The sequence below is a fragment of the Rhinolophus hipposideros genome (assembly GCF_964194185.1).
Source record: "Rhinolophus hipposideros genome assembly, chromosome: 3".
In the NCBI taxonomy this organism is placed as follows: Eukaryota; Metazoa; Chordata; class Mammalia; order Chiroptera; family Rhinolophidae; genus Rhinolophus; species Rhinolophus hipposideros.
In genome coordinates, this window is record NC_138049.1 from 7,836,104 (window position 1) to 7,861,919 (window position 25,816).

At 38.6% G+C, this 25,816-nt stretch overlaps 1 protein-coding gene across 2 annotated transcripts; it reads left to right on the forward strand.

Annotated features, from left to right (window-relative positions):
- The first annotated feature begins 4,354 nt into the window (after window positions 1-4,354).
- Window positions 4,355-22,508, forward strand: RSPH3 (radial spoke head 3). Of its 2 annotated transcripts, none has more exons than XM_081030758.1 (8): window positions 4,355-4,700; window positions 8,326-8,413; window positions 13,818-13,950; window positions 15,667-15,812; window positions 16,819-17,022; window positions 18,596-18,758; window positions 20,813-20,899; window positions 21,306-22,508. In XM_081030758.1, exons 1-8 carry the CDS (start codon window positions 4,594-4,596, stop codon window positions 21,638-21,640), a joined length of 1,263 nt encoding a protein of 420 aa, XP_080886884.1. In that variant the 5' UTR covers window positions 4,355-4,593; the 3' UTR covers window positions 21,641-22,508. The 2 variants fall into 2 exon arrangements, with proteins under 2 accessions (XP_080886884.1, XP_080886885.1); XM_081030759.1 differs by having other exon boundaries at window positions 4,362-5,060; window positions 21,306-22,253.
- Window positions 22,509-25,816: the final 3,308 nt, after the last annotated feature.

Genomic DNA, 25,816 nt, shown 5'->3' on the forward strand with positions numbered 1-25,816 from the left:
TCATGTGCCGCTACCACGCATGTTCAGTGAGAGGCTTGTCCAAAGGACTTATGCACTTCACTAAGTAGTGAACAGCAAAACTCCTGGGAAGAATCATCTATGGTTGCGGACTCTTCCTCTCATAAGAGATCTCTCCTCAAATTACTTGGGCCTCGGTCCTCACCGCTTCACAGAAACTGCTATTATTGTCAAGTTCACAGCTGACGTCCATGTTGGCAAAACCAGTGGTTCTCAATCTCATCTTACTTAAACCCTCGTAATATTTGACCTGGTTGACTGTCAAAACCCTTGGTTTCAGCAAGACCACGCTACTTCCCTTCTACCTTTCAAGTCTTGAAAGCACTCTAAATGCACCTGAGTACCAAATTTATACCTCTAGCCTCAACCTTTCCACTGAACTCCAGACTCACACCTCTAACCTGCCAACTTGACACATCCATTTGATGTCCAATAGCATCTCAAATGAACATGTCCCCAACAGAAGTCTTGATTTCTCACTCCTTCCACCCAGTCAACTGCATCTCAGTAAACAGCATGGTTATGTCATTTTGCTCAAGCCAAAAACTTTGTGGCCATCCTTTATTCCTCTATTCCTTCCCCTCTATCTAATCAAGCAGTAAGTTATGTAAATTCATTCTCCAAAATATGCCAAATGCACTTCTTCTCTCCATTTTCTCTAACTCAAGCCCCATCCTCTCTCTAATCTAACACCTTCTTCACTAATTTTACTCAACTCTTACAATCCATTCTTTGCATAGCAATCAGTGACCTTTGTAAAAGATAACTCAGGTCGTATCATTCCTCCCCCCTTAAAACCCTTGGATGTCTCCCAGAATCCCAAAGCCTCCCTATCCTACAAGGCCCTACATGATTTGACTCCTATCATGTTTCTCCAAAAATAAGACCTACCCTGAAAATAAGCCCCATTTAAGATCGTCAGCCAGACGGACACATTTAGTACGTTATAACAATGTTCCAGAAGATGACATGATTGTATTTGAATAAATGTAGATTGTTGTACATGAAAAAATAAGACATCCCCTGAAAATACGCCCTAATGCGTCTTTTAGAGCAAAAATGTAACACCGGTCTTATTTTGGGGGAAATACAGTATAAGATCCAGTCTTATTTTCGGGGAAACATGGTAGCTACCTCTAAAATCTCACTTCCAACAGCTCTCCCCCTTGCTTTCCAGATCCTAGCCACAGTGGCCTTCCTTCTGTTGGTTAAACATGACAGACTTGCTCCTGCCTTCAGAACAGTACACAAGCTACTCCCCTCTGACTGTGCTGCTCTCCCCAGAAGCTGATGTGGTGGGTTCCTTTTTTTGTCATATGGTCTCAAGCTAAATGTTACCTTCTCAGGCCTTTTCTATGACCTAATCTAAAGCAGTCGCTCAGGAGTCCTTATCAAAACTGCCTGTTTGGTTTTCATCATAGCTTTTATCATTCACTGAAATTTTCTTTCTTTTTTGATTTGCCTTTTTCACTATGATGAAACCATCATCTATCCTTAGTTCTTACTAACGGGCCTGTTATACGGAAGGTGTTTGATGTTTGTTGAATAAAGAACTGTCTCTCTTGTTTTCTCTTACCTGTGCCTAGAAATATTTCAGAAACCATAGCCATTCCCTCACTTTTTTCACAATCTAAGAGGTAAAGATGCTCCCTCTTCTTTTTCTTGGATAAAATGTAAACCTGTGCTATTCATTCATTCATTCATTCATTCATTCATTCAACAAACTATTCCAGCCAAACGTTAAGTTATGTGGTTGGGCTACAAACATGAATAGGACAAATCCCTATGCTTAAGGAACTCATGGCTTGGTTGTGGGGGTAAACGTGTTAACAAGTCATTATAAATGTCACACGGTAAATACAAAGCAGAAATATGGCAGAGGACTATGTGAGCCCTAGTTAGAGGCATCAGAAATGTGTTCCTGGAGAAAACAGGAGCTGTGGGTTAAAGGATGAGCACAAAATCATCCAGGAGAAGGGATAAGAGGAAAGCACAAATCATAGATACAGAGGTAGAAAACATAGTTTTTCTATCAGGGGACCACAAGGATTCAGCTTTGCTGGGGGGGAAAATAAGTTCAAGGAAAAACTAACAAGATTTGAACCAGAAAAATAGGCAGTAACCAGAAGGGCTTTTAGCATGTTTAAGGAGCTTGAGCTCACAGGGTAAAGCAGTTATAGAAATATTTGAGGAGGCAATTAACATGATCGGAGTTGCATTTCAGTTTTATCATTCTGCAGTTGCACAGAAATTCCAACTTAGGCTGTCTGGATCAGGGCAAAGGCTGGAAAGAGTATGAACGCAAAGAAGAGAACGCAGAATGAAGAGATGTAGGAGGTCAACAGGGCAGGGCTTGGTATTTGAGATATGGCGGATGAGAAAGTGAGGGCGAAAGTGAGAGAGAAACACAGCAAAAGAGGTTTAGGAGTAGGAAGACAATGAGCCCCGTAAGCTGATAGTCCACAGGTTCTAGAATCAGACCAGGGTTTAAGTCCCTCTGGCTTCTTTACACTTCAGTTTCCTCGTAAGTTAAAGAGAAACAGTGTAAGGACCTACCTCACTGTGTCATTGTAAGAATTAAATGAAATCATGTATGTAAAGTGCTTAGCCTAGTGCCTACTGTATCAGAAACACTCATTAATTAGTAAGAAATTTAAAAATTGGTATCAATCTCCCTGTATTTGTGGTCATGTAGCCACCCTTCCTCCCATTGCTAGGGACATCCACGTTTCTAGACAAGGCCCAGCCTCCACTTGTGGGCAAGAGCCCAGCTGGCCCTCCTCGCCAACATCACACCATTCCTCAGTCCCCCGCCACCTCTGACCCCAGGCTTTCTGGTGAGATTCCTAAAGGCCTATGCTCTGGAATAATGGCAAACCACAAAGTGATTAGCCCTCCCAAAGTATGAGTTCTTGATTAAAGTTCATCGGCTCCTAGTCTGCCAGCCAGAATAAAATTAAATCCTCTGAAGAAAACACCAGCCAGAGCCACTCTGCCATTTTTTTCTACACAATGTCCAACATTGAATCAAAAACCTTAATGATCTTTGACACCTTTCTCTCTCTAATGCCCCACTTCTAATCCATCCGTTTCTGCCTTCCACGTAGGTCTGGATGTCTCTGACCACTTGTCAGCCCTCCACCGCCTGGTCCGCGCCCAGACCCTCTGTCAGCCAGGCTTACTGCCTAACAGCCCCCTATGTGGCGTCTGCTTCTGCCTTTGCTCCGCTTCAGTCTATGCTCAACCCAGCAACTACAATACAAAGGCTTTGTAAAAATCACCGCTGTGACCGCATGCCGTGTTCTGCCCCCCAGCACATCGCGTACACCTTTATATCAGGGCTCTGTATACAATGCCTACAACCTGCTTTAGACCACAAGCTGCAGGAGGAACCCAGAGCTCGACATGATGGCTTCGAAGTAGTTCACGTTTATTGACGCTTTTGATCTTCACGACAAACCCTGAGAGGTAAGTTCTAGTACTCCCATTCTGCGGCTGCCGCAGCACAAATGCATTAACTGGAGGAAAGTGATGGGCGAGGACACTGCAGAACCCGATTCCAATGCGGACAGCAGACAGCTTAACTGGAGGAGTAAACGCGAAGAGGTGATGGCTCGGGGATACAAACACCTGACTTACACAAACTACAATACTTTTAACATTGCTGATACAAAACCCAAAGCCTCTGCGCGTCCAAGCGCAAACCCACCCCCTAATACCTAATTCTTCAGCGTCCTGGGCCCGACAGGTTGGGGACAGGGGCCTAAAGGACTCCACCAAGCGCCCACCGCATTCCCCACATTAGGTCTGTGGGGAAGCCCTTGTCGCCCCGTGGACCGTGTCCCCCGAGCTGCCAGCGACAGCGCGGTTCGCAGAAACGCAGACAGACGAGGCTGCGGAGCGAGGCGGAGCCTGCGCGTCGGGCGGGAGACGCCGTGGTGCGGGAGACTCCGGGAAGCCCCCGCCCGCCCCGCCACGTCACGGAGCTGGGAGCCCGGCTGCCACGCGCGTGCAATCGTAGGAGGGCAGCTCGGGGAAGCGGCGCGGCAGGGCAGCGAGAGACACAGCCGAGGGGTCCCCCTAACGAGCGGGCCATGGCGCCAACATCTGCCCCCAAAGCCAAACTCCAAAGTGGGGATGAGAACCGCGGCCGTGAGTTGCCATGGCCCCCGCGGAGGACGCTGCGACCGCTCCTTAACCACAGTGCTCCTAACGCGCAGGCGCGTGTACCAGGGGAGCGCAGGTGGGCGGAGTCAAAGCCGGAAGGGCGCCGGAAGGGCCTTGCCCAGCAACCCGCGGGCAGGAACTGCCTGGAGGTCCCGCCCCAGGCGGAACTCGTGGTTGCTATGCAACGGGTGCGGGCCCGCGGGCGAGCGCGCTGTTCCCTGGAGACTGGAGCTCTCCCCTCTTACCTGGCGACTTCCGGTGCCGCTCGCGTCCCTTGTTGCCGCCTCTCCTTCATCCCGGAGTCCCTGCCCTTGGCACGACTCGGGCTCCCACGACGCCTCAGCCCCCACCTGCTTCAAAGCCAAACTCCATCGAAAGCTAAGTTGTCCCATCCCGGTGGAGGCCTCCATGTTGGCCAACCACGCCTCGCGGGCCGTGGGCACCTACACCTACACCAGCCGGCCCCGGCCCCCGCCCTGCCAGCGCCGCCGGTACCGAGACAGCCTGCCGCAGCCGTGAGTGAGCCTGCAGCCCCCGTGCGGTGTCCGCCGCGCCCGGTCCCGGGCCTCGGAGGCCTAGCGCCTTCGCCCCGGTGAAACCTGCCTGTGCTGCTAGCCCTTCTCCACTCCGCCGAAATCAAACGTCCTCCCTACAGAAGTCTCGTGTGGAGGAATGAAGCCAGAGGGGGCAGGGGCAGCCCCCGGTGGTTAACACTTAGGGACAATGGATGGCTGGCAAGATCGGTGACATTTACACGGAGCCGACTTCTTTCACGAAGTTGGAGCCAACTAATGTGTATTGTTGGCCAGCTATGTGTCAGGCCCTTTAGGAGGCGCATTTACGTGCTTTTCTTAGGTAGTCCACAGGGCTGTGAGGTTAGTTTATAACGCCATTATGCAAATAAGAAAACGGAGGTACGAAAGTGTCACAATAATCGCACGTCCAAAATGGGAGCCAACTGAAGCTCTGTGCACACCAGTCTTTGATCAGGAATCGGGTTATCCTTTCCTGCTGGACCCCAACTTGTGTTTTTACAGTAATGAATATCTGCGAGTATCCAAATATCCATATTAGAAAGGACCGCAAACATTATGGTTCTCTTGAAGTTCTTTCTGTAAGCCTCACATTTTGGAATCAGCAGAACTTCTCAAGAGTGCAGGCTCCATGGAAGCAGGAGCCTGTGTGTCTGGTCCACCCAGGACCCTGCCTGAGACATCCCAGGAAGCACTCAAGACAAATGGTTGCATTAATGGTTGAACATCAGCAACTGTAACTCTTGATGCTTACTTCATACAGAGCCCAAATTCGTAATTATTCTATTCTGACAAAGACTTTTTTAAATTAAGAAATACTTATCACTTTTAAGAAAACCAAAATAGAAAATTTAAATTTAGAGAGATTATTTATATTATAAAAGGATTCAATTTAAAAAGGGACTCCTTTCAAAAATGCTGTCTGGTGCCTTTAAGTGGTTGCTTACTAATCATTACTGTCAAATCTGAGCAACAGATGAAATAAGAATCAATGGTGGTTCATTAGGAACTATTTTTTTTATAGCATTAATTGATAAGCAGGTTGCAGGACCTTGCTTATGTTTAGCAAATCTGTTGATTCAAGCCATTGGAAGGAGTGGGATATGTACGTGTATTTGATTTTTCAGTTTAAAATTATCCGTAGGGGTGATTTTCAATTTACGAAAGTAATATATGCATGAAGCAAATGAAAAATACAAAATAAGGTTGCATAAAGGCAATGTTAGTTATCTCCTGCCCACCTCTACTCCCACTTCCCCGTTGTAACCAAATTTAACAGTCTTACATTATTATCCTACAACCTCCTTGCTTGTACACACACATACACACACACACACACACACACACACACACGAGCATATGTACATTTATATAGAAGGTTTAGTTCCAAAATAGAATCATAATACACATATTAATCTGTGATTGGCTTTCTCCTGTTCTACAAGTTCTAATTTCCTTTTTAATTTTGTGTATACCTATGCATACATATTAAATTTTATATAAATACGTTTATCATTTTTCGTTACCTATCTTATCATTCATGTTGAGTACACTCGTAGTGCCCCATCCCCTTCCCTTGCAAACCTGCTCTTCCTCTCCTGCTGTCAAGGTTGATGACCTTGCATGAACGCTGCTGTGCTTTTCTCCACCAAGTTATGCACAAATGTGTTAATATGTACATACAGATACACACATATAAGGGCTTTGCCTCCTAGCAATGGTAACATACACAATTCTCAACATTTCCTTTTCTCACTTAATTCTTTGTGGAACTCTCTCTAATTATTTTAATAGCATTATAGCCCCTTGTATGGATATACCGTAAGTTATTAAAATTTTCTACTGTTGATAGATACTCAGTTTGCTTCAAGTTTTTACCACAAAGGAGATTCCAATAAATAATTTTATGTACTGGTCTCTTTATTTTTGAGTTTGATTCCCAGGGTGGCATTGTTAGGTCATGTATATTTTTAATATGAACAGATGGAACAATATACCTTTTCTCCAGCAATGTTTAAACATATCGTTTTCTCTACAGCCTCACCTACAGCCTCACCTGCAATAGGTGTTAATGGGTGTGTTTTTTCTTTTTGGATTTTGATAGCATAAAAACTAAACCATAGTTTTTCCTCATTATTAACACTGGCAGGCTTTAATCAAGTAAGGGTTATGTTTGGATTTTTCCGTTCTAACAGATCACTGGCTACAATGTATAGAACAGATTGAGGGAGAAATTTTGTTCCAGATAGTTAAGAAATTTTTACAGTAGTCCAGGTAAAAGATAGTGGGGGCAGTGAGCAATGGATAGATGTGAGAAAGATTTAGGGGGGGCGGGTAGAATCAATAGCACTTGCTGGATGTAGGGAGTAGGGAAGAAGAATCGTGGATGACTCCAAGGCTTCTAGATTAAGCCCATCGGGTGGTTAGTGGTACCATTTAATGAAATAGGGAGCAGCAAAGAAGTAACAAGTTGGAGTGGGAAATGATAAGTAGTTCAATTTTGAGGTTGCCTTTGAGATACCTTAGTGAGATGTCATTGAGCACATCAATTGGATATACATGCCTGGAGCTCAGAGGAGAGTTCTGAGCTAAAGATAAAATTGGGAGTTTTAGGTATATGGATCATAAGTGAAACCTTGAGAATGGATGAGGTTGACTAAGGACAAGAGAAGGCTGAGCTCTGAGGAAATCCTCCAGTACAGAAGGAGCTAGCAAACACAGGCTGAGAAAGAGAAATTAGAGGAAAACAATCAGAAGAATATGGTTGTATCCCAGAAGCTTAGAAAAGAGAGTGCTTCAGTGAAGGAGCAGACAGCTAAGCTGAAGACTGCCCACAGGCCAAGTAAGATGAGCAGTGCAGCATGCCTGCGTTTTAAGTATGAAGTCTGGTTATCCAGTAGTGATTTCAGAATATGATGAATAAGCTACTTCCTACCCCTCTGAAAATCACTTCTGACAGAGTACTGTTCTTGGTATAGTTCCATGTTTGGTTTCAGAACCATAAATAGGACATCATTTAAAGAACTTTTAATGAAAGTAACAACTGTATTTTTCACTATTGATCATTATGATGCCCAAAATTAAAATTGTATTAATACTGTATTTAAAACAATATGATTTTAAAAGATCTTTAAGGTTAAAGATCAATGAGAAATGTGTTTTTACCAAGCCTGATTCTATTAATGTAATTCTTTTCAACCCTTGAATCAAACTTTTGTCAGTTCTTTAGGGAAGGCCCCTTTTCAGTGTTAAATGGGCCATTTTCAGTGTTAAGTAGTTAGTATTTTACAGCCTAAATCCAGCTCTGCCACTTACTAGCTAGGTGACTTTCGGCAGATTCTTCTCTGAGTTTACTTTCTCTTCTGTCAAATGGACATCATTCCCAACTTGAAGCTTATTGTGAGCAATAAATAAAATGACCTGTGAAAGGTCTGGCATATAATGAACACTCCATAAATGGCTATCATTTATTTTATGGACTGTGCTAAAATAAAATTCTATTTTCTTAAAACATGTTCATCTTAGTCTAGGTCTTATTAAAAATGAGTTGACTACATAGATACCAATAGTCTATTAGAGCATTTATTTAGAACTTGCTGTTTCACAGAGCTGAAGAACCTGTGCAATATGGAAACATAATGTATGACAGAAGGGTGATCCGAGGCAACACTTACGCTCTACAAACAGTACCACTGGTAAGTAGAATTCAAATAGCCTAACACAGAGCTTCTCACTACACATGAAGGACCAGTTTGTTAGTTTCTTTCTTTAAATTTCTAATCTGTTGCAGACTAAAACATTTATAAAATAAAATGAATATGGATTACTAGAAAAAAGAAAAAGAAAAAGACATGCAAAATACAAGCCTGACAGTGGTTGCCAGAGGCTGGGAGCATGGGGGAGTAGGGAGTTATTATTTAATACAGTACAGAGTTCCAGTTTTACAAGATGAAAAGAGTTCTGGAGCTTTATGGTGGTGATAGTTGTACCACCGTGTGAATGTACTTAATGCTACTGAACTGGACACTTAAAAATGGTGGTAAGATGATAAGTTTCATGTGTATATTTCACCCCAAATTAAAAATATAAGCCTTAATTTTTTTTAGATTAATAGAACTCTGGAAAACTACTTTAAAAGTTTCTAAACTTTTACTCTCATCTTCTATAATTAAATTGTCACAGACCAATTCAAATAGTTCACAGATATCACTAGTCTGAGGACCACACTTTAAGTAGCACTGATCTTATGTATTTAGATTTGTTTAAATTATCTTATACTCCAATACTATTATCATTATCTAATCAAAAATTCTGAATTATGCTTCTTTCTTTAATTCACTCAACAAATACTTATTGAGTTTTAGGTCCTGTGCTGGGTACCTAGTATACAGAAATGAGTAAGATGTGGCATGATATTAAGAGTGATGATTTCTTATCACAGAAAAGAAATATAGTTAAGTTTAGTCTGTAAACACTATATGACGTAAGTGCTTAAAACTACATGGAATGATATATGGAATGTTAGACATTCCAAAGCAGTGTACATAAAAACCACATAGAAAACTCGTTAAAAACGTGTGCTTCAGCTATACCCTGGATCTACTATTAGAACCTCCAGGAGTTGCATCGAGGAATATGTATTATTAATAAACCTCTCTGGGCAGTTCTGGTACAGTCAGTTTAGGAGCCAGCGTTTGGAAACAGCAGCTCAAATATGTGATGTTGACATGTTTCATGTATTTTCTTGTGGCAGTAGCAATGAACACCTTTAAAAGTCTACACTGAGACTTCCTCCAGACAGGCAAGGATTCACCAGTTCCTTCCTATTCCTTCCTCTTACAACTAAAAAACCCTGGACATAACACAACAAACAAACACTATGTTAAGACTCTGAAAGGTGGAAAGAAGAAAATGGGCTGGCCAGGGAACTCAGGATTTGAACAACATGGTGATGAGTTCCCTGGCTTTTCTTTTGGCCGCCCACATATCCCATTCAGAGCACTAGAGAAGCCTGCAACCTGGAGCCACCAACCAGCATACCCTAAAAAAAGCCTGCTCCCTCTATCTAAAAGACTGGGAAAATGGCAGCCTAATAGAACAGAAACCCTTTTACAATACTACCCCTCCTCCAGCCGAGCACCAATGGAAAAACTTCCCTGCCCTTCCCCATTGTATCAATGAGGCTGCAGTGGGGAGCTGGACTTCCATCCCCACATGGCAGCAACAATGCACTACTAATCAGTGCTTTGATTCACCCACTGAGGTGGTGCCAACAAGGTGGAACACGAAGGTGAACTTCCATCCTCACTCAGGGGCAGTGAAGTGGTAAGAGATGGTATGGTGTCAGCAGAGCCAGGCGGACGCTGAAGTTCAACACTATCTGGCAGCAACAGGAAAGAACAAGGTGATATAAGGCAGTGCTAGGCAGGAAATTAAGCGAACCACAACCTAAATCTTACACCATGTACAAAAATTAATTCAAATGGATCATGGGTTTAATTTTCAAATGTAAAACTATAAACTTTTAAGGAAAAAAATCTTCAGAATCTAGGGCTAAGCGGAGAGTTCTTAGACATGACACCCAAAGCACAATCCAGAGAAGAAAACATGATAAATTAGACTTCATGAAAATTAAAAACTTTTGTGATGTGAAAAATCCTTATAAGAGGACAGACAAGCTACAGACGAAGAAGATATTTGCAAACCACATATCCAATAAAGGTCTTATATGTGTTTGGAATATATAAACAACTCTCAAAAATAAAAATAATAATTCAATTAGAAAATGGTCAAAAGATGTGAACATCTATTTCACCGAAGAAGAGATGTGGATGGCAAATAAAGACATTAAAAAAATACATCAACCTTATTAGTCATTTGGGAAATGCAAATTAAAACCACAACTACACAACTGTGAGAAAAGCTAAAAACAAACAAACAAAAAAACGTTTTTTAAAATTGTATTGGGGAATATTGGGGAACAGTGTGTTTCTCCAGGGCCCATCAGCTCCAAGTCTTTGTCTTTCAACCTAGTTGTTGGAGGGTGCAGCTCACTGGCCCATGTGGCCCAATTGAACCGGCCACCCTCGTGCTCTAACCAACTGAGCCATCCAGCCCCCCCAAAATTTTTAAATAATGATAATAACAAGTGCTTGTGAGGATGTGGAGCAACTGGAACTCTCGTACATCGGTGATGAGAATGTAAAATGGCACATCCACTCTAGAAAATTGTTCAGTAGCTACTTATTAAAACTAACAAGCATTTACCATTTGACTCCACAGTTGCACTCTTAGACATTTATCCCAGAGAATGGGAACTTATATTAACATATAAACTTGTACATGATTGAACATTAATAGCAGCTTTATTTATATAGCCAAAAACTGAAAACACATCCTAAGTGTGTTTCAATAAATAAATGGTTAAACACACCTGGCACATCTGTACAATCAAGTACTTACTACTCAGCTACAAAAAGACTGAACTATTGATACACTTAACATCCTAGATGGATATCAGACAGAGCATTTTGCTTAGTGAAAAAAGCCAGTCTCTAAAGTTTATGTTCCTTGTATATAACATTCTCAAAAAGACAAAACTACAGACGGAGAACAGATTAGTGGTTGCCAGGGGACAGGGATGAAGGTAGGACTTGTATAAAGGAATGAAACAGGCCTCTATATTGACTGGTGGTGGTTACAAATCTGTGTTAGGGCTAAAAATCACATGGAACTATATACACAGACACAAACACAAATCAATGCATAGAAAAAATGTGAAAACTGAATTAAGATCTGTTAATATTTTACTAGTGTTAATTTCCTGATGTTGATATTAACGCTACAATTATATAAAATGTCACCATTGGAAAAAAATGGGTGAAGGGTACACAGGACTCTACTGTTTTTGCAAACTCCTGTGAGTTATTTCAAAATAAAACTTTTAAAAATATATTTTAACTAGACCTTGAAACAGTTAAGTTGGGCAATGTGTTTGTTTCTAAAATGAGGTTGTATTTATGTTACTCCCAAATCATTCAAGAGTTGATGCTTAACATGCCCCAGTTAACCACAGGTATGTTCTAAGAAATGCATCTTTAAACGATTTCATCATTGTGCGAACATCACAGAGTGCACTCGTGCAATCCTGGATGGTAGTGCCTACTACACACCCAGGCCATGTGGCATAGCCTATTGTTCCTGGGCTACAAGCCTGTAGAGCACGTGACTATATGGAACAACACGAGATTAAATCACGCACAAGGGAAAATGATGCAATTAAGAGACACTGTAAACACGAGATATATAGGGCTGATACCAGCATAACATAGCATACTGTGTTACAGCAAACATTTTTTTGTAAGTAGAAAGAGTACACTCTAAAATAACGATAAAAAGTATAGTGTGGTAAACACTTAAACCAGTAACAGTCATTTATTACCATTATCGAGTGTTATGTGCTGTATATATTGTGCTATACTTTTATACAACTGGCAGTGCTATACATTTGTGTACAACAGCATCACCACAAACGTGAGTAATACATTGCACTACAGTGTTACAAAGTGACAATGTTACAATGTCACTAAGTGATAGGAATTTTTCAGCTCCATTATAATCTTATGGGACCACCATCATATATGTGGTCCATCATTGACCAAAATGTTGTTATAGCGCATGACTGTAATTCTGTTCCATTAAGAAAATGGAAATAAATCAAGCATATTTATAATAATGTAGAATATATACACAAAGAAAAAAAGCCAGGTGGCCGTTTAGCTCAGTTGGTTAGAGCAAGGTACTCTTAACAACAAGGTTGCCGGTTCAATCCCCACGTGGGCCACAACTAGATTGAAACAACTACTTGACTTGGAGCTGATGGGTCCTGGAAAAACACACTTGAATTTTAAAAAGTTTTAAGAAAAAGCCTTCACAAAATGATCCCAAAATGATACTAGTAATTGTATTAGAAAAATGGAATTGTACATGATGGGTGGGGGGTAATGTGGCTATATTATTTTAAAATAAAAGGAAATGATTAATTATGTATGGGAAGAGCTGTTCTATGTCAGGTATTGTTAGGCTTGTTACATATCATTTGATTTGTTCCTTACAACCAAAACCTTAGATAGGTGTTGTCGGTATTCCCATTGTACAGATGATAAAACTGAATATCTGAAACGTAGGTTATTAGTCCAAGCTTTACTAATCCTAGTAATTAATAAATTGAAGACTTGGAATTTGAGCTTCAGAGCCAGTGCTCTTCTTTCCACTATATAATGCAAATATGGGGAAAGTTTGTGATAGATAATGTTACATTAGAAAAATAGTATAAAAAGTGTGGTATCATCACAACTTAAAAGAACTACACATTTAAATGACAATAGCCATTGTATTAGGGGTATGTGATTATAGGGTTACATTGTCATTTCAGGTAAAATGTTGTTAGAATTCTAATTTTAAATATTAAAGTACCTTCATATTTCCCCACTGTTTTCATATTTGCCTTGAGGTAAGACAGATTTACTAGAGAATGTTTTCAAAATGAGATACAGATACAAAATCAGGGACCTCCAAATAGTGCCGAAGTACTGTGAATAATTACATTTTTAATCACTTAGCTATTGTTTCATGCACTTGGACAGGCTTTGTTTGGACTAAAGATATTTTTTAAGGAAATTCTGTCCAAGTGAAATTCAGATTTTAAAAAAAAATTGTAATGCTTTTCAATTTCTTAACTACATATTAAAATTTATTGTAACTAAATGGTTACATAAGTATACTAGGTTACTAGGCACGAGAGGAATTCATGGTAAAAATATTTGAATGAGGAAGAATAGTTCATTAGATAAGATTCTGTACCCATTTATCCCAGTTAACAATCATACTTTGCAGTTACTTTTATGTGTTGTCAGACACCTTTATAATTATCTGGCATTAGCTCAAATAAAATTTTAGTCACCAGGTGACTGATAATCAGGAAGCCAAAGATGGCAGGAGCTTTTACACTATCCAGGAATCACTTTTGGAGTGACAGCTCTATGTAAGAGAAATATCTTCTAAACTTGAGATGCTTTTTCTGTCACTCTGTCTGGGCAGCCTGAGAGTATAGAGATGCAGAGACAACAGCAAGCTAAGAAGAGGGCTCTTGCCAGAAAACGAATCCAAGAGCAGTTCAGACCACAAACGCCGGAACCTGTGGAAGGCAGAAAGCATGTGGATGTGCAAACAGGTGACTGTTGGCATCGCGGCTCCTGGGCTTGCTCGGGTTTTTAAGTCCTTTTTTATTTGACCTTTATATTAGGTACGTAGCTATTATGCTATCCAGTACTTCTCCTGTGAGTTGGTAGAAGAAGCCCATTCATTAAGAAAATTCAGACTAGGGGGCGGCTGTTGCTCAGTTGGTTAGAACGCGGTGCTCTTAACAAGGTCGCCAGTTCGATCCCCACATGGGCCACTGAGCTACCCCCTCCACAACTAGATTGAAACAACTACTTGACTTGGAGCTGATGGGTCCTGGAAAAACACACTTAAATAAAAGTTTTTTTAAAAATTCAGACTATGTATTACTATTATTATATTGGGTATACCAGGAAGTATGAGATGGGTTTTTAAAAAAATAATAATTTTATGACCAGATGCTCCCTTAGCCCTTTTCACATAGTTACTCTCAAACGGGTATTATTTCTCATTTTTATAGCCCAACATGAATCACGGTTGGACTTCCAGGAGAGGAGAGCAATGTAGTTTCGAGTTTGGCCTTTTATTTGTCTTTTGAGAAGAGTAAACCCTTCAGATGTGGGTCCTCATCCTCTCTCACCGTGTTCTCTGCTGTTCTCTCCTTTGTTCTCCTTTCACTTTGCATATCCCCCAGAGCCACTCCAGCTCTTCTAGGCCAGTGCCAGGCTTTTCCTACTGGTCTAACTGTTCTCAGCTAGCGAGGCTTCCCTGAACCTATAGGGTCTCGCTGTGTTGTTAACAGAATCTTGATAATCAGACAGTACTTGGTGTTTTCCTTGGACCCATGTAACTACTCAGGATTCACCTTGCTCCCTGCCAAGATGGTGAGTGAATTCATCAGTTATTTCTGAGTAGTAAGAGTGAAAGGAAGAGAACCATTCCATGCTTTTTCCCCTACCTTGAGGCCAAGCCTCGAATGAGTGTGTCTGTGATTAGCCAGCATAGTTGTAATTCTGTGAGAACTAAATTTTAAAGTTTATTTCTACCATCAGAACATTAAGTGATACAAGAGCAGCTGCCTTTTAACTATTTCCTGTATCTCAGAGACTGTGCCAGGTCCTGGACCTATGTATCTCCTTTATTATTTCAAACACGTGACAGATAATTACGATCCCTTTTACAAAGAAACTGAGGCCCAAAGAGGATGTAATCTGGCTAGGTCCTGCGTTCCACATCTGACTGCAGTTCTCATGTTCTCTGCTTGATACCACACTGCCCTGGCCTGATATATATTTTTTAAGGTGAAATTTGTTTTTATATATCTATTTATAATCTATAGGCTAGAGGGAGCATCAAGTAACATGGTAATGTGGTGCATAATTTTTTTAAATATCCAGGTATTTTCAAATCTTTATACGTTTACTCTCTTAGGACTCAATTACATAGATTATTAACTTTCCATTCCCTATTACACTTTGCATCTTACATACATGGTTTTAAGTTCTTCTTTAGTTTTATTTTTAAATACAAATCTCAGTGCTTTCTTGACATTCAATAACTATTCTAGCCTGACTGACTCTATGGTCTTCCAAATATATAAAAATGCTTAGTACAATATGTGAATTGAACCCCACATTTGAGTATTTTCTTCCCAAAACTTATTTTCTGATCTATTTAATTCTATTTTGAAGAAACTGAAGTTTCAGATACACACATAATCTTGAAATAGACCAGAATTTCAAAATCAATGTATATGGTATTCTCTTAGAATTATATCTTGAAGAAATTGCTGACCGCGTAATAGAAGTTGATATGGAATGCCAAACAGATGCATTTTTGGACAGACCACCAACACCACTCTTTATTCCTGCCAAAACTGGCAAAGATGTGGCCACCCAAATACTAGAAGGAGAGGTACAGTATATTATTTGGACTTCCTCTATCTTTATTATAAATAAGTAAAGTTAGGTTTAGTTAAAAGCTTAATATGAGTGCAAACCACTATAGAAAGATTCTACTTACTAGATGTCTTTCCAAATGTGTCTCTTAAAAGTTTTATCATGAAATACTCAGAACTGTTTTTAAATACCATGTTCTGATTTCCCCTTTGCTGATCAGAAATGAAAATCATTAGAAATGTTTTTAGAGTATTTATACATTTGAAATGTATGAGTCTGCCGACTTGCCTAATGTATGAATATAAGTAGATTTGTACCAAATAAGGAAAAATAATACTTCTGGTAGAAAAGATTCTATTATTAGCTGCTTAGAGATTACATAAATTTTATGAAGATAATCTGCGTTTAAAACATTCTAAAATAATTACATTTTCATAATCAATGTGGAATGTATAAATTGGCCAGTTTATGAAATTGAAGAAGAGAAGGCAATGCTTATGTGTATAATGACTTAAATGAGGTTTAAGACTTGAAGGAACTTGAAAGAACTGTCATGGATAATGAGAAATAAGTCTTCATAAACTACACAGAGTATATTTGCCTCTAAATCTTAGAGATGAATCGCCATAATAGCCATTATTCTTGTTTCTTAGTTTTTTCAAACTGTTACCAAAAACAGCGAGTAAAAATTGAGCAGGAAAGGCAAGGAATAAGAAAGACAAGGACATTTTCCTTGGGTTTCAGAGTTTGATCTTAAAATTGTTGAGTATCAGGGTTCATTTGATGACTGTGTAGGTCTTTTTATAACTGACAATTTTTACCTGTAAACAAAATGCTATTCTGTATGCTTTGCAGGGCTGTTTTGAGGATTGGAAACCATAAATAAAGCACCCTCATGGTGTTGCATACACAAAAGACACTGAATATATAGTATCTTGTTATTGCTACTGTTCTGGATATTTTTTCATTGAGCAGTCATTCATGATTATAATTTGAAATTTGCTTTGTTTTGTGCATTTAAGCTCTTTGACTTTGACCTTGAAGTTAAACCAATGTTAGAAGTTTTGGTGGGAAAGACTATTGAGCAGTCTCTTCTGGAAGTAATGGAAGAGGAAGAGTTGGCTAATCTGCGGACCAGTCAGTTTGTGTATGAAGAGTTACACAATGTCGAACTTGCTGAAATTCAGAGACTTGAAGAACAAGAGAGACGACACCGAGAGGAAAAAGTATAAAATTCTGTTTTTCTTTTTTAGACAGTCATTTGGGTATTTAACAGATTATATTCAAAATTACATGTGGCACGTCATAAAGCTAACGATCTTTGAAAAGATGTTAGAAAAGACCTATAGTATTTGTTGTTCAGGTCTCTCCTGTTCCATAGATCATAGATCTTTCATGAAACGAATTACATCTTTTAAATTCCGGCATATATAAATGTATAAAGAGTTCCCAAAAGTTCCTAAATGGAATAATTTAAATTACATATGTCCCAACTGAAAAGGACTCTTAAATATCAAGAGTCCTACTGAAAGAAATGCATCAGTTTGCCATGAGTCAGTAGCAGAAAAGGTGGAAGGAAAAAGTGGAATAAATCTGAGAGAGGTGAGGGATAAGCAGAAGAGGATCTGGATAGAATCCTGGGTCTTTTCTCAGTGGCCGGGCCTTTCTCTATACCCTTAAGGATACACCAGAACCACTTGGGTCCTTATAGAATATTTTTTAGATTACAGGTTTTTAGAATCTTTAATAAGAAAAGGTTTAGAATCCAGTTTTTAAAATATGCCAATAACCTCTAATTAGGAACCACTAGGCTCAGTCGTCTTTAAGCGTCTTTCTAAGTCTGGCAATAACTGTCACCCAATCTTGTACACTGAAATAATAAATTATAAAGTAGTGCCTGAATACCTAAAAGAATTAAAATAACTTCCCAAAGAGTCCAACTTACTACACGGAAAGTCTTAGTTGTTGGGATATCCTACTCAATATCTACTCAAATGGACTTTCAGTTTTCCTCCAAAATGAATAATTGTGTAAAGAGCATAAGGCTTATGGTAAAGATGATACAAATGCAGGACTGTTTATTTGCATTATAAAATGAACACTGACAAAATTAGCTTTGTTGAATTAATCAGTGAAATATATATGAAACAATACTTATTTGTTAGTTTATTTACTTTTAGGAAATATATTATGAAAAAAATACAAATATCTAGATTTATATTTGCTTAAACTTTGAAAATAGACTTAATTAGAAAATATATTAATGCTCCCACTTCTACATGGGAGTAGAGAAGATGGTTCATTAGCTTTATAAATATATATGGTCTACAAGAAGTAACAACAAAAAAAGAGAGGTTTTATAATTTTCAGAACTTTCTGAATTTAAAGAATCATTACAAATAAGACAATTCACTGGCCCAAGTTCTTTACCGAAGAGGTCTAAGCAACTATAATTTTCTTATCAGCAATACTTTATGATACTAAGTGACAATACATATCACTATTATAATCCTTTGATACCATCCATATAATCAAACATGTATACCTTGAAATTGTTTTACTTGCAAATGGATCAGGAGATGCATTTTACCTTAAGCTCCAGCTCTTTCCTGAGTTTAGTACCGACTAGTTGTTGGAATTCATTAAAATCTTGATGAAAAATATGAATCTTTAATAGACACCTTGCTGTCCATTTTTTGATACAAATGTGAGTGAAAAGTCTTCCACTCACTAGCTCCTGTAGTTGGGGAGGACGTAATAGCTCGGTAACCATCGGTGGGGGTGTTTTTCTCTGGGCAGGTACGTCGGAAGCAGCAGCAGTGGGATGTGGTGCACAAGCGCAGTGAGACCTCACAGAAAATCGCTGCCCGAGCGTTCGCGCAGTGGTACCTGGCCGACCTGCTCCCTTCTGTTTTTGGCAGCCTCAGGGATGGTGGCTACTTTTTTGATCCCATTGAAAGAGGTTTGTGGAGGTTTTTATTAGATTAACTCTGTTAAAATAAGCATCCTCTTAACAGTTCAAATTTATCTCATGCCCTTTTTTATTTTGAATTGGAATCTTTCTATCTCTGAAGCAAATTAAAAAGCCAATTATAGTTGTTTTAAATGCTATTACTAATAAGTGTATTATAAAGATCTTGATTTTAGGATGTTAGTTTGTCTTTATTGAGAAGCAACATTGGATAGTAGAAAGAAATATGGATTTCATGTCAAAAACTTTGAGTTTGGGTTCTACTTTCATCATTAACAAGCTTTATGACCTTCAGTTTCCTTATGTGTGAAATGAGGATTATTTAAGATTTTAACTGTCATAATATATATGAAACTTTTGTAAGCTGTAAAGCACTATTATGTGTCAGTTGTTACTTTTTCTAAGCTGATTTCCTATTCTAATAAAAAATTCTTTGGGGGCAGCCAGCAAGGTTGTTTTTAGTAATTAGGCTTACATGATGCATGGGCTGTTTTAGGTTTTGGAGATCTGATGTCCGCCTTTACAGAACCCATACCACACCTGTTAGCTGCCTGTTAGCGTTCCCTCAGAGCCACCTCTCCTCAGCTAGTCTGGCCAAATGAAGGGTAAGGGTTGCCATTTTCTCACTGCCACCCTCCTTTGTCGGACTCAAAAGTGCTTAAATCCATAATGCTTTGTGCACGGGTCCTATTTCAGGTGGTCCTATTGTAGTTGGGGGCAGATGTTAGTAGTGTTAATTTTCACTGATTACATATTCAATTCAATACATAGATGTCAGATTACAGACAAATATTATTAATTTATATTATATTGTACTTCCTAATTTATATAGTGTTTTTCATACATGATGCCATTTGACCCTCCCAGTAACCCTGAGGAGTGGATAGGGCAGATTAATGCCCATTTTTCAGAAGTAGAAATGGAAGTATAGAGAAGTTAAACACCTTGCTCCTGAGTGCTCACTCAGGCAGGGAAGCCTTTAGTTCTCAGACCGACCAGAACTTGGACTCAGGCCCAGTGCTCTTGCCGTGCTGCCTGGCCACCTTCTTGCTGTTTTAGTCACAGACACCAGCAATCTTTTGTTCTCATGAATTTCTGAAAGTTATAGATCATTTAAAAGACTGTAAATGAGATTCATGCCTACCATGTTTCCCCCAAAATAAGACCTACCCTGAAAATAAGCCCCAATTAAGATCTCAGCCCGATGGACGCATTTAATACATTATGACGATGTTCCAGAAGAAGATGACGTGACTGTGTTTGAATATATGTAGATTGTTGTACATGAAAAAATAAGACATCCCCTGAAAATAAGCCCTAATGGAGCAAAAATTAATATAAAACCCAGTCTTATTTTCGGGGAAACACAGTAGCTAAAAATTATTTATAGTAGTAAATATAACGTTCTATCACACTATGTCACCTGTTGAAAAATAAAAATTAGATGCTTGCCCCGAAAAAAGCCATTTGAGAACATTAAAATGTGTATTGTAATGGACCATATCTTTAAAAGGCTTATACAGTAGTAGAGTAGATTTCTATTTCAGTTTGAACAAATTTTATCACTAACGGAAACACCTGGTTTCTGACCCATTTCTAGATAGCCTTGCTCTCAGATGCCCTCTGACCTGTATCCTCTGAGTCTTGATCAGCTGCTGTTAAGGCCCAGGCTTCAGGTGGGGCATTCTTTTTACAGGCATCACTCAATCCCAGGTTGGAAATGCGTTTAGATTGCACATGCCCACCCCACCCCCCACCTCCTTGACCCATCGCAGATTGCACCTATAAAGTCAGCTCTAAAGGCTTTGGCTCCAACGAAGGCCGGTTTTTAAAATACTATTTCTACTGCAATAGAAAGGAAATGGACCGGAACATATATAGAGAATATAGCAAAAGTAATGCTGTATGAGTCTATTTAGCATTTTGTGTTAAGAAAACAATTGTTGATGTATCTGTAACATTAGGGGGAAATCACAGATTCTTCCTATCTATAATGATTCATAAAAATTACTTACTGATTAAAATTAACTTTTTATTTATCATAGATATTGAGATAGGATTTCTTCCATGGCTAATGAATGAAGTTGACAAAACGATGGAATACACCATGGTGGGAAGAACAGTCCTTGACAGTATGTTCTTTTATTTTATTTAAAAGTCGTCTCTAAAGTTTTTCAGTAGAAAGAATAAATAGAAGAAATGTTAATTTTACAGTTTTAGTTCTTAATTTTTCAGTATATCAATTACATTAACAAAGGTGCAGATTTTTATCCTCAATATTATTTTTGGATCTTCTATAATTTGATCAGAATTAATATCTTTTGTCATTACTTCATAAATGAAACCTTGTTAAAACAGGCATTGAATATAATTCATATTCATTAAGTGGCACAGAAGTCAAGTATGCTTTATATAAAAGGTTATGGTATAGGGGAGGGGTGAGGTCTGGTGAATGTTTTATACTCATCTATAAGTCAGCATTATAACTACTAAACTACAAAAAAAAATCACAGTGACTTCTGTAATACAATTTTTCAGTGTTAATTCGTGAGGTGATTGAGAGGAGACTGACTATGTATGAGCATAAGGAGAAGCACCAGCCTCCGAAACCTGAGAACGGGCTCGGTGGTCCTGGAGCGATGAGAGATCCACTGGTGGGTTATGAATTCCCAGAACAAAATGCATCCCAGTCCCAGAGATCACTTCCGGATAGAGACCCTCTGCAAAGAACACTACATGACGAAAGTAATATAGAGAAAATGTCACCCCAAGAAAGGATGCTTATGGAAGAAGAAGATGAGGGAACAATAGAAATGAATAAATTCTCAGGGAGAGAAGAACTATCACAACTGAGGGAAGCTTGGGAGCCATGAAACCTATCAACAGTATTGCAGGCAATCAGGTAATGATGCATGAATCCCCTCAGGCTACGGAAATTAGGTTGTATTTAGTCAACATGTCTTTTTTGTGTCATGGACTGGGCAAATCAAATATTTTGAAATAATAAAACTAATAAAAAGTGAAACTTAAGTACTTCGTTTATTTAATAGAATATCCAGACGCTATATTGTAACTCTGAGAATTATGCTTAATTACATGCTTCCAATTATCACTACGTACAACTAACAAATATATTTTTCCTTAATCTTTCTAATTTGTGAGTTAGTTTTTTTTTTGTTGTTGTTATCAGTGCTATCAGCCACTGAGCTTTTCTTCTCTGTAGGAAAACTGTGTAACTCACTCTATGAAAGAATTTCTAAACATAGTTAGTGAAAGCTGTATGTAGTGCACCCTCCTTTAAGGGCCCAGAAAAATATACTTGTATTTGTATAAAATTAAACAAATACTTACCCCTTCCATCTCCAATATTCAAATAAGGCACAAGGGATTCTGTGACTTAGTAATATGCTCTCATCTATTTTTTCACATTTCTGCTATTAAAAAATTTCAGGCAATGCCAATAAAGCTAAAATCCATACTCACCTTATGCAAGTCCACTCCCTTCCTTAAAGATAACCACTGTTATTAATTAGGTGAGTACCTTTTATGCCTTTTGGAAGATATTTATATACGTATATATTTGAATACCTAGAAATGCATGGGTTGACTTTTCTTTATATAAATATAAAATGTATTGTTTGCATTTTTCACCTAATGGTATATCTTAGACCTTTCAACATTCATACATTTAAATATCTTTTTAAAATGTGGAAAGATGTTACATATTGTGACTGTATTATAGTATAGGGAATTCACATTTGACTTTTTTTTTTTTTAAGATTTTATTGGGGAAGGGGAACAGGACTTTATTGGGGAACAGTGTGAATTTCCAGGACTTTTTCCCAAGTCAAGTTGTTGTCCTTTCAGTCTTAGTTGTGGAGGGCGCAGCTCACTCCAGATCCAGTTGTGTTACTAGTTGCAGGGGGCCCTTGCGGGACTTGAGGAATCGAACCTGCAACCTTGTGGTTGAGAGCCCACTGGCCCATGTGGGAATCGAACCGGCAGCCTTCGGAGTTAGGAGCACGGAGCTCTAACCGCCTGAGCCACCGGGCCGACCCCACATTTGACTTTTTAATCTGAACTTGTTTGGAGGATTTACTTGCACTATTGAAAATCACAGATATTTTATCTCTAAAGTCATGTTAATCTTAAGCAATCACGGAATCTGACACTTTAGGTTGATGTAGCCTATTTGTCTCAGAATATTTCTAGATATATAAGCTGTAGTAATTTGAAATAACTTGCCATTATTAACACTTTTACCTTAATTTCTTTTTAAGTTAGGTAACAAAAATGTATCCACATTTTAACAGTGGAGAAAGAATATCTTTTCTCCAGTCCAAAAAGGACTTGTACTGTAGGATAATATAGCATTATACGGTTCTCAAACCATTTTTCTATATATCATATCACGGTATCATTTGCACCTCATGGCACTCCTTCTGAGGTATGTGTGACAATATTTTAATTTTCATTCCCAATCAGTCATTAGTTTGGTCAGCCTGCAAGCATTAACTGAATGCCTGCTCTGTGTCAGGCCGTGCACGAGGCTGCAGATACAGAGGTAGGGGTGTAAATGAGGAAACCACAGCCCAGAGATTTAAAGTGATTTGCCATAGATGGCAAGCCTGCTAATAGGATGAAAGCTGGAACCCAAATCTTCTTCTAATCCAGTGTACTATCTTCTAAACACCCTTGAGCCCTTGCGAAGCACAAAGAATAACTTTTTTTTAACGGGAAAAAGACAAAATTTTAATACATGTGCATGAGGAATTCATAGAAGCATGCAAATTCCAAAGACAGTGAGGCAACATTGGGTATATAAGACATTTTTGGACAAAGGAAAAAAGTAGGGGGACGAGGTATTAGATTTCCAAAGTGAGAGTGAGCGACTTACAGGTGGTTGAGAAAGAGCCGAACATACATGGCAGGGAAACTCTTGCTGGGCAGCTCAAACAATAGGACACAGGGGCGTCTAACTAACAGGCTGGAGTCTTCCTGACTAATGCTAAAGAATAACTGTAAGTAAATGATTGCATTAACAGCATTTTAAAAAATGGAATTGCACCTGTTATCCATTGTTGATTGAGTTCCATCTTGTTAATCAGTCTTTATGATAATCCTAAAATTTATAAGATAACTAATTTTGGCAAGAAGACCAAACCTTTTTAAAATTAGGAGTGTTGCTGATCATTATTATTATTGGTTTTAAAGATACCTACAATTTTAAGAATGCTTTCAAAATCGATTTGAGATTATCTTCTAATTCTTCTTTGCAATAATCCAGTCCACTAAGCACTTCACTGTTGCTTTGCTAAACATCCAGACCTGTGCTCTATAATTCCATGAGTTAACTCAATTTGTTAAAATATACAGAAATCTGTAGACTCCACACTAAAATTGGTTAAGCCTAACTGCCATCCTATTCCATTCTAGAGAGAAACAAAAGTTACTGAGAGGTTAAGGCACTGTCCCTGTGAAAAAACTTGAGAGAAATAGAAATATGTGTGTGTATATATGTATATATATTATTATTATTATTATCTGGAGAAAATATATATTGAATAGAAACTTTAAATTTTATCAAAGTTTATGAAGAATTTCTTCAAGCATATGAAAGATTGTATGGTGAATCATAAAGCAGTAAATATGCTTAGGTTCCATATGTCTAGATCTTTTGTAGCTAAACAACTGCAAATGGGTTGAATGCATAAAAATCTTCATATTTTTATTGCCTTTGCCCTCATTTGCTAATACTCTTCTTACTGTCCCTTTCTGTTGTTTAACACTCAGCTAACAGAAACTAAATAGTAATAAAATGTAATAAATTTATAGCTTGTCATCCCTGACATAAACTCCCATGTCACTAAAATCTATCAGAGAGGTAGAAGTAATTTTCTGTGGTGTGGGCATCATGGCACCTAAGCCCTTCTGACTTCTGTTGGCGTGGCCCGAGAAGTCCCTCAGAGCGGCACAGGTGATCAAAAGCACAGACCCCTGAGCCAGACCACCTGGGCTTGAGTCCTCACCATAGTGACATTCAGCAATGGCATATTGGCACTTTTTCTAGGATGAGTTCGCAAACTTAATTGTCTGACCTCGTATATTAATTATACTTGACATTCAATATTATTTGATATTAATTTCAGGTGTACAGCACAGTGGTTAGGCATTTATATAATTTATGAAGTGATCCCCTTAATAAGTCCAGTTCCCATCTGTCACCACACATAGTTTTTACATTATTGATTATATTCTTCATACTCTATTTCACATGACTATTTTGTGACTACCAATTTGTACTTCCTAATCTCTTTGCCTTTCTCACCCATCCCCCCAACACCCTTCCATCTAGCATATAGTTTGTTCTCTATATGTATGAGTATATTTCTGTTTTATTTGTTCATTTATTCTGTTCTTTAGATTCCACATGTACGGGTGAGATCATATATTTGTCTTTCTCAGCCTGACTTATTTCACTTAGCATAATACCTTCTAGGTCCATCCATGTTGTTGCAAATGATAAGACTTATTTTTTTTTAATTTTTTTATGTAATAAAAAGTAATACTTTTCATAGGTCAGAGTAATACTCCATTGTACCACAATTTCTTTATCCAGTCGTATACTGATGGGTATTTCGGTTGTTTCTGTATCTTGGCTATTGTGAATAGTGCTGAAGTAAACATAGGGGTGCATATATTTTTTCAAATTAGTTTTTTCGGATTTCTTTGGATAAATACCCAGGAGTGGAATTGGTAGGCCATAAGGTATTTGTATTTATAATTTTTTGAGGAGCCTCCATAATGTTCTCCATAGTGGCTGCAGCAACTTGCAATCCCACCAACAGTACATAAGAGTTCCCTTTTTTCCACATCCTTGCTAACACTTGTTTGTTGAGGATAAAGAAAGATATCTTAAAGATAACATTTCAACAATTTTAAATCCTTTTGAAAATAGAGTTCAAAATGAATAAATTTGTATCACTATGTGCATTTATAACTTTTATAAATATTGACATTTTTATTTCGTAATTGTATATATTATCTTC